The sequence below is a fragment of the Aspergillus pseudotamarii genome, assembly GCF_009193445.1.
Source record: "Aspergillus pseudotamarii strain CBS 117625 unplaced genomic scaffold BDV38scaffold_127, whole genome shotgun sequence".
Classification (NCBI taxonomy): Eukaryota; Fungi; Ascomycota; class Eurotiomycetes; order Eurotiales; family Aspergillaceae; genus Aspergillus; species Aspergillus pseudotamarii.
Window position 1 is genome coordinate 38,840 of NW_022475141.1, and position 9,289 is coordinate 48,128.

The following is a 9,289-nucleotide window of genomic DNA, read 5'->3' on the forward strand; positions in this document are numbered from 1 at the left end:
ACTTGCGCATCAACGGCGCAGGGGGAAGCCTCCACCAACTAGCCCTGTTTGTCTGATAGTTCGGTTATCTCCCTGTCCCCCTTGGGCGATTGCCGAGCCCGTATTGACTCGTGTATCGCAGTTGGGCTTGGCGCATTCAAATATGTGGTCACGTTGGATCAAAAGGCCAGACTAAAATAACATAAATACTTCATATCTTAGAGCTCCTGAGATTGGTATGGTACCTAAATTGGACCTGCCGAGCAAAATACCAACGAAAAATGGTCAGAAAATAGAATTGGTCAATTTATTTGTTGACAAAAGTTCGAAGGGATGTTGACATGACTCGACCCCACAACTCCCTTCGCTTGAGGTCGACTCCATCTTGAAGTGGGGAAAAAGAGGCTGGAGCAAATGAGAATATAATCTATTATTATTAGTTTCAAACTTAGGAACGCAAGGGGGGGAAAGTCAAAAGACTCGTATGTCCATGCGAACAATGCGATCTGTCAGTTTGACACAAATTTCCCGACTGAAGAGAAACAGAGAAAAAGGACAGTGTTTTGTCAATTTCGGGGTTCCGTTACCGTCCGCCTTCCTGCGCGCTTCTGATTGGCGGCCATCCGTACCGGGGCGTAAGGAGTCCTGAGCCCTGACCACCAGCCCTAATCTCATCCCTTGGAGATGGAACGACCCTCAACACAGTCTCTATTGCGATCTGTCGATGATCGCTCATATCAACCGATACACGGAGCGAACACCAAGGTTGGCACCCTGCAGCTTTGGATAGAGCGCACCCGTTTCACAACGCTCCCCGGCAGGTTTTACGCGTGTCAGTGTACCACTGAGGATAAGACGAACCGGATCTGTCGGCTGGGAAAAGTTGATGTATCCAACCGCCGCCATTCCTCGCCCAAAGCTTATCGGGGCTATGACTCCATCGGAAGCAAGGTTGGTACCTGTCAAGGTTGCAAGGGCCTTGGAAGGCGCTCGGCAACTGAGATCCTTGTCTTTGATTCCCAAGGCTGTGATGAACACCCCACAACGCTCGCCCTTGCCAGGGATGGATGGACTCGGTGCATGGATACCCCTCATGAGAACCACATGGCTAGTAAACGATGTTGATCGATGCACGTAAATGGATCCTCCTGGACTTGGCCTATCTATTGCTTACACTATTAATTCGGCGCTCAATGTGATGAATCGGCGTTCCCTCCCCACAGGTACTTATTGACTTTTTATTTTCGGACGCCCTAGACATGAAGAACATGACATATACGGGTGTCGATGCGCGAACTCCCTGTCCAACCTTCGAACGTAGGGAGTATTTATTAACCCGTCGACGGACCGCGCGAGACGGTGATTCCAAATACTCGAAGCCACAACCTTCATCTACCTGCCGTTAGGATTTGCTTCCAGTGCATGCCCATCTCGGTTTCCTATTCCCGTGTTAGACGGATTACCTGTCATGTCTCAGCAACCAATGCCAGACGATGGCGTCCCCGGGGATTTCGAACACCCCAATCAGAATCTACGCCGGTCCATCATCATCGCGCTCTACTTTGCCTTTATCCTGTCCACAACGGCTGTCGCTCTCCGGCTTCTAGCGAGGAAGTTAAACGGCACCCGACTATACTTGGATGATTATCTGATTTTGATCGCTCTTGTATGCAACCGTACCTTCTGGAAGCTTCTTTATCCGGCTCCTCGCTAATTTCTGCCGTAGCTTTTTAAATATGGATGCTCAATCGGAGTTACAATCTGTAGGTGGCCAGTTGATGCCATCCCTTCATCGGCATGCACGTGTTCAGGTGGCTAATCTGATGCCAGTACTTTTCAACGGGCTGGGCTCCCACATCACGATGATTCCCCAGAAGAATCTCACAGTGTATCTGAAGGTTTGCGTCTCCAGTTTTTTGTGCACGGCGATCCACTTACTAATTAAATCAGATTGGATGGTCCAATCCCTTGGTTTACACCAGCTGCATCGCCTTTATTAAACTATCCGTCCTCGCCCTTTATAAGCGCTTGTTCTCCACTCCGCGTATGATTCTCGCCGCCAATATCGTCGCCGGTTTCGTCATCCTCTGGGCCCTGACCGTTTGTGTGGTGGGGATCTTGTTGTGTCTTCCGGTCAACAAGTTTTGGGACCCAACGGTGCCCGGATCCTGTCTCGACTCCGCCCAATATTACTATGGCCAGCAAATCCCCAACATCTTGACCGATGTGGTTCTTCTCATCATGCCCTTGAAATGCGTATGGGCACTGCCAATCTCTAGGACCCAGAGAGTGCTGCTCTCCGGGGTGTTTGTCACTGGTGGTTTGTCAGTACTCCTCCTTGGCTCTATCCGGGAAATCAATATCTAACCCTCCATGCTCAGAACCCTGATTTTCGACATCGTCCGCCTCGTCGCCATGATCAACCTTACACGCTCCGGTCCTGACGTTACGTGTAAGTATCCACAGTTAAACCAGCCACGGTCATATCCACCTGAATCTTTGCTCACCACTCGACCAATAACAGACAACCAAGTTCCCGTCGTGGTATGGACATGCATCGAAGCAACCGTGGGGATTATCGCCGCCTGCCTCCCTAACCTCAAACCACTCTTCAAACTCAGCCAGGGCAGTTTCTGGTCCCAGCTGCGATCTGGCACTGGGCACTCCAATCAGCCTCTCAATCCGCCGTCGCAGGATCTCTCCATGGAAGAGAGCAACTATGACCCTTATTTTACCCAGACTAACATTTATGCCCGACACAGCGTCTCCATTCATTATAGCAAGCCTTGAGGACTTTGCGTTTTGTTATCTTTCCTTTGTTCATCGCATTGACTGGAATAGCCCCTTGCCAGTCAGGATATCAGCCTTTTACAACCCAACTCTGAACATAATCATTTATAATTTGTGTATAAAAGTTCGTTGTCGCGAGACAAAAAAAAACCCAGGAAGGACATCTCTTGTATGTACATAGCCAATTGAGCCATGAATACCTTCTGGACAAAGTGTTGGCTTGGGGGAGGGAATGTTTCTCGGGTTTGTAGTTTTCTACTTTTATGAAGTGTAAGCAGAGCCACGTAAATATGTCAGCCCACGTGAAACATACTATGAATGAAAATATGATATAAGAATAAAAGTAAACTATTTATTGAATACCAACAGGAACCAGGAACTTCATACAAAATAATTGCGTATTAATTTTGTTCAATATTTGAACGCAGATTGGGTACGTCATTCCGATGTCACTTTAATGTCATTTCAATAACGGTAGATATAAAAAAGGACATAAAATATCGAATTATCAGCAAAATTCATTGACAAAAATACACCTACTGGTTCAAGACTGTCGAACTCTAGCAGATTACACCTATTAAACATGCCTGACAAAAAAGTCCTCATCATCCTCAGCGACGCTGACTCCTTCCCGCTAAAGAAAACCAGCGGCTTAGATGCCGGCCAAGTCGTCGACCAACCCACCGGCTTCTTCCTCATGGAACTGGCTAAACCACTCCAGAAACTCCTCGACTCCGGGTACGAAGTCACCTTTGCCTCTCCCAAGGGCCAAGAACCGACACCCGATCCCAACAGCGAGTCACTCCTCGCCTTCGCGGGCAACTTCTACGAACGCCGGCGAGAGAACGACCTGATTGAGCGCATGAAGCGGGAGAACGGATTCAGTCACCCGCGCACGTTCAGTTCCATTAGCGATGACGAGTTGGATTCATTTGCGGGCGTGTTCATCCCGGGTGGACATGCGCCGTTGAGGGATCTGGGCGCTGATAAGGATCTCGGTCGCATTCTGAGATATTTCCATGCCAAGAGTCGTCCCACGGCTGCTATTTGTCATGGGCCGTTTGCGTTTTTGAGTACCAAGTATGCTGGGGATGGCGACTTTGCCTATACGGGGTATAAGATTACCTCTTGGAGTGATGCGGAGGAGAGGGTGATGGAGATGGTGATGGGTGGGGAGGTCGAGAAAGTCGAATCTGACCTTCGCAATGAAGGCGCCATTATGATCGAAGGCGCAAAGGAGAAGATTGGCAGTGTTACGGTCGATCGCGAACTTGTTACGGGCGCAAATCCTACTGCTGCCAATGCTTTAGGAGACCAGTTTTTGCAAATGCTGGGTGTACATTGAGTTGCTAAGTTGGGGTGATTGTATTGAGAATTGTATATCAGCATCGCATTTAACGAGATCCACTACTATGACCTTTATGCTATGCAATTCAGCTGTTGAAACGAAATAGCAGATGCCACGATAGTCCAATAGAGCATAAAATGACTATATTATCTCTACTATTCTTGGTATTGTGAACCTTGATCTTGTCCATACGACATGCGGGGCGATCACCGGCTCCAACATCCGAGCCGAGGTTGAAAGTAACCCACAGGCAAGGCTACGATGTAATCTACACCATTTATATCTCCAATAACTAGACATCTACAACCCTGAGATTAACACTCTTCCAAAATGGAAGCCAAGTCATTCAAAACGATACTCTACGAAAAGTCCCCAGGCGGCAAAATCGCATATATAACCCTGAACCGTCCCGACCGATTCAATGCAATCGACGGACACCTCCCAAGGGATCTCCGGGGTGCTGTCAAACTAGCGAACGCAGACCCTACCGTACACTGCATCATCCTGAAAGGGAACGGGCCCGGATTCTGCGGTGGCTATGATCTGGACATCTACTCCCAGAACGCGATACGTGGAGAGACGGCTGGATCACAGGATCTCTCCAAGGGATACGATCCCTTGATTGACTACGCTATGATGAAAGAAAATACCGACTGCTTCTCGGAACTGTTTCATAGCCACAAACCGACTATTGCCCAGGTGCATGGTGCTGCGGTGGCGGGTGGAAGTGATATCGCCCTGTGTTGTGATCTGGTCATCATGGCGAGTAATGCAAGAATCGGCTATCCCCCGAGTCGGGTTTGGGGTTGTCCGACCACCGCTATGTGGGCTTATCGGATTGGTGTTGAAAAGGCTAAGCGGATGTTATTCACTGGAGACTTGATTAGTGGAGCAGAAGCAGCGGAGATGGGACTTGTCCTTAAAGCGGTGCCCGAGGGAGAGTTAGAGGAAACGGTAACATTGCTTGCAAACCGTATTGCGTCGGTTCCACAGAATCAATTATGGATGCAAAAGCAGGTGATAAATGGTCTTATTGAGGGGCCTCTGCTCAGAAGCCAGAAACTCTCTACGATATTCGACGGGATTACCCGCAATTCGCCTGAAGGTGTTGCATTCCAGGAGCTGAGCAAGGACAAAGGATTCAAAGCTGCTATACAGGAGCGCGATAGTCCGGCGAGATCGGAGAGGTATCGGAAGGTGTGGAAGAGTGTGCTATAACGGTCTTAATGGGTGCAGGCAACTATATTGAAATAAATACGTATCGTGTCGTTCGTTATTGCTCTATCATTTCTAACTCAGGACTCACGAGTCATCGGATGCTTTATATTCAGCTGAGATATCTATGTATAGCAAGACAATTCTATGTATAATGTTCAGTGACCAAGATAACAACAAGGCTAGATACCTAGAATTGACGGTCGCTGGTGAGTCCGGCGTCAAATGCGTGGATGGAAACCGGCCTTTGGGCGAAGCAGAGTTTGCTGGGTCATACTAGCCAGCAGACGACCATTCTCATCCCATACGCGCCCTTCACTAAAGGCCCTAGCATTTCCAGCCACAGACGTCGTTGCTTCCGACAGATGCCACCGTCGCAGATCGATCTCATGCGTGAACAATCGAAGCGAAAAGTCAAGACTGGCGCAAGCACTGGCTTCGGTCAGTGGATAACCACTGTGATTCGCCGGTATATAAGCCAGGCCTTTGTCCATATAAAAAGCCAATGCCGATATCTGTTCAGCCTCACTTCTCAGGGGCGTCTGTGCGCGGAATCTTTCCGCCGAGAATTTCGACGGTGCAGAGGAAGAGCTTTTCCGCTCCTCAACTTCCTCGTTTGTGCTGGCCGCAAGAGTCACCGGCTGCATATCCAAAAACCGCTCGATATTTTGGTATAGTCCATGTTCAGTTGGTGTCTGCGCGGCTGTGAGCGAGATAACGGTGTCGCTAAGCGGCAGCTTAGTCTGTGGAAGTGTTGAATATATCACCATGGAGCGTGGTTCTTCGATATGGAAATCCGCCGACGCGATGAAACAGAGCTGAGCCGAGCCATCGTCTGCCTCCTGGCTCACTCGGATAATCCGAGTCTGAAAGGTACGAGTCTCTCTGACTCTTTCGATTTGGCAGATGAGTCTGCGATCTGTTTTCGCGGCACGGACGAAATGCCCACAGATTGAGTACAGGTGGAATGAGGATTGAACCGTTTGATAAGCGGCGTTGACCGCTACAGCTAGCGTATTTCCTCCATATGCATACGAAGCCAGGACGCCCATACTTGTTGGCGGCATGACCGACCCGTACAAGTTGGGCCCTAGTGCCTCGACCGCTATTTGTTGATTGAAAGTGATCATGGTGCGTTGATAACTGTGTTCCTGATTGGGAGGCAAAACAAAAGTAACAATCGAGCGACAAGATATAACGAGAGAACGCGAGGTCTTATGCTGGCAGAAACGTTAACCAGAGGGATTCAACCTACTATGATCTCGGGTCCACCTTTATATAATGTCATTGTGGAGCAATAAGTCGATGTCCCGAGGCAAGAAGTTATTGGGTCCTTAAAGTCTTAGTTTCCATGTTTAAAAGAGACCTCAAATCTAGTACGGTCATATTCTCATTTACATCAACACAAAATCATGGTCAAGTTCAATCAGACACGACTCGTCGTATTAGCAAATCGTACAGCTACAACATTGTGCCACTCTTCTCATATGCACCTGATGAGATATGGTATTGATCTACTTCAGAGAGTGCAATAGTATTCCCGTATATGCCGCCGCTATTGGTTCTCTTCTCAAGGCCACGTGTTAGGGCTCCATACCCGACAGCGGCCCGAGATATTGTAATCTGGGGTCAGAAGCTTGTGTAAATTCCACGTGGGATTTATTCTATCCATGCCGTCCGATGTTAGCTCTCGGGAAAGCCAAACTATTGACCTACGCATAAGAGATAAGAGATATGGTGCATTGGCTCGTGGACATGCACCATCACATCCTACCGAAGATTGTGGCTACCAGACAACGGCACATGGATTTGATTTCTTGCTCAAGCTACGTCCTCGAGGTGACGCGCTCTTCCTTTAAATTCATATGCGCACGGAGATATAAAACATCATTGTCGTTTTTCAGGCGGCTACTAACATACCCCGTGGAACCTGCCGATAAAGGAAAAATACAAGGCTCGTCATCACCGGTATGTGGCATAAGCTTTCATTCCCTCCATCATCTGGCGTTTTGACAAACCCTGTGTAGCGCCGAAGCTATTTGCCTTAGGCAGTAGCCCGCCATTTTTTATCTGTAGATATAATAGGTTGGTAGAGACTCGGGAGTTGCTGTCTTGTTAGGGCCCAGTACTTGTTGTGAGGAATCACATAGAATGGGCGGGGGTTCAGTATAAATTGAAGCTGCCATATCGACGGTGTAGGTAGAAGTTGGTGAACCAAGTTTTCTGTCGCACCCTGTGATCTTCCTATCATATTTCAGACTGGTTCCAGTGGTTCATGTGTGGGGGACTATGACGGAGTTCGTTAAAATGATTAGATGCTTGCCGACTTGGTAATATCCTTTAATTTTGGACGTCGCCTCAAGATCCCTTCTGAATACAGTAGCTTAATTCAGTAGGAGGATGCTCAGGGGCGTGGATTCTGTGTGGTACATCTAGGTTTTTTAAAAATCCTTAGTAGTGAAATATGTGGCTTGATTATTGTATGTACGTTTTCCTTCTCCCTCGTATTTCTGTTTCGTGGTATTTTGTTATTGCACGCCACCCTACAACGTTAAAGTATGACATAGATTATCCAACGGTATAGAACTTCTATAATTCATATATATATATGTCTAACATGTCTAGAATAATTACCTAATTCAAACCCCGGTTTCTCCCAACACCGGAGGGGTGAGGCAAATATGTTGCGAACTGTTGCGGCTAAAAGGGCCCAGTGTGGAGAGCAATAATTTACGTACAGTAGTCATTGGCTTCTTGCAGCCACTAAAGTTACTGACGCCACGGAATGACGATCATGGTGGTTCCAATAATTGACCCCCTGCTAGGCTCAATGTGCCATTAGAGTAAGTCTTAATATTACGAAGCGTTCGTTAGCTCTCACACGTGAGCCAATCGTCGGGCAGCCGCAACGCCAAGATATCGAGATGCAGTCACGAACAAATATATTGTTCTTCGTTCATCACAGCGCCACAATGGATAACACTAACAATGCTGCAATGCCACTGATCAGTTGCATGAGGCGTGAAGACTAGTCCCAATTGATACACCTCAGATCACTACCAACTACTTGGTATAGTGTGCCAAAAGTACCGTCCGCATCACCACGGCCGATTGTATGGCCCATGCATCATTCGTATAATCCTTCCTATTTAAATATTAGCAATATCACTTTCCTGTCATTTCCTGTTACAATATTATCCTTTCATCTTATGACAGCTACTTGGCCTTTGCTGATTATCTGGTAAACCACACGAAAGATCCTCCATTTACAATGTCCCACTCGATCGGAAACCTGTATGCTCTTCCTTCTGCTCATCGAGGGTGTTCTGTAAAATCTAATACTCTCATATAACAGACTGTCCGCCTCTGGTGATCAACAGAGAAAGTCCGCAGCTGCGGCAGCATATCTCACATCTGTCAGTCTTGGATACTACTGGTTTATATGTTAGCAATTACATCACGCTGACCTTCATCATAGCTATCCGAGCTCAGTGAAGCCCTGTCCCATTTAATAGAGCAACTCTCGCATGGCGTGCACGAGGCGGCAGTGAGGGGCGAAATAAATCTTGATGGCGCAACGACCCTTGAATATATCGACAACGCTATACGACTTCAAGCAGAAATCACGGATACAATGCAGAGCCTACTGAGCAGTCTCACATGCCCACGTATACATTATGGGGGAAATGTGGTGTTTGAAATTAAAAGCAGGCTGTAGGAAGACAGGTGTTTGGAGGCTTAGCGGTAATATAGCGATTTTTCATCCAAAGTATACAGTACATCTTCAATACCAAATGATTCCCAAGTGTTCCAAGAAGTTTACTGTCTACTATGCTGAGATCCACCCACAAGATAAGACCGGTTTCCGATGAATGCAGAGTAACATGGCCACATCGAAGTTAACCGGGTCACAACATCAATGACGGTAGCCTTATGGTTGATATCTATGTCGTCTAG

General features: G+C 47.6%; 4 protein-coding genes across 4 annotated transcripts; 3 read left to right on the top strand and 1 right to left on the bottom strand.

Annotated features, from left to right (window-relative positions):
- The first annotated feature begins 1,640 nt into the window (after window positions 1-1,640).
- On the top strand, window positions 1,641-2,961 carry BDV38DRAFT_265531 (uncharacterized protein). Its single transcript, XM_032056361.1, has 2 exons — window positions 1,641-2,303; window positions 2,361-2,961. Exons 1-2 carry the CDS (start codon window positions 2,026-2,028, stop codon window positions 2,767-2,769), a joined length of 687 nt encoding a protein of 228 aa, XP_031907148.1. The 5' UTR covers window positions 1,641-2,025; the 3' UTR covers window positions 2,770-2,961.
- A 300-nt stretch (window positions 2,962-3,261) lies between these two features.
- On the top strand, window positions 3,262-4,281 carry BDV38DRAFT_33689 (type 1 glutamine amidotransferase domain-containing protein). The gene has a single exon (XM_032063187.1). It carries the CDS (start codon window positions 3,353-3,355, stop codon window positions 4,112-4,114), a length of 762 nt encoding a protein of 253 aa, XP_031907149.1. The 5' UTR covers window positions 3,262-3,352; the 3' UTR covers window positions 4,115-4,281.
- Window positions 4,282-5,444, top strand: BDV38DRAFT_33690 (ClpP/crotonase-like domain-containing protein). Its single transcript, XM_032063188.1, has one exon. The coding sequence runs from the start codon at window positions 4,448-4,450 to the stop codon at window positions 5,333-5,335; it is 888 nt and encodes a 295-aa protein (XP_031907150.1). The 5' UTR covers window positions 4,282-4,447; the 3' UTR covers window positions 5,336-5,444.
- A 109-nt stretch (window positions 5,445-5,553) lies between these two features.
- On the bottom strand, window positions 5,554-6,462 carry BDV38DRAFT_289035 (thioesterase family protein; the record flags this gene model as incomplete). The annotated part of the gene is made up of 1 exon (XM_032061158.1): window positions 5,554-6,462. The coding sequence occupies one exon, from the start codon at window positions 6,460-6,462 to the stop codon at window positions 5,554-5,556; it is 909 nt and encodes a 302-aa protein (XP_031907151.1).
- Window positions 6,463-9,289: the final 2,827 nt, after the last annotated feature.

Bases quoted from the DNA above. Each gene is read 5' to 3' on its own strand.
- BDV38DRAFT_33689 (XM_032063187.1), top strand. From the start codon at position 3,353: ATGCCTGACAAAAAAGTCCTCATCATCCTCAGCGACGCTGACTCCTTC.
- BDV38DRAFT_265531 (XM_032056361.1), top strand. From the start codon at position 2,026: ATGATTCTCGCCGCCAATATCGTCGCCGGTTTCGTCATCCTCTGGGCC. The intron at 2,304-2,360 runs GTCAGTACTCCT...CTCCATGCTCAG, and splicing joins GTGTTTGTCACTGGTGGTTT to AACCCTGATTTTCGACATCG.
- BDV38DRAFT_33690 (XM_032063188.1), top strand. From the start codon at position 4,448: ATGGAAGCCAAGTCATTCAAAACGATACTCTACGAAAAGTCCCCAGGC.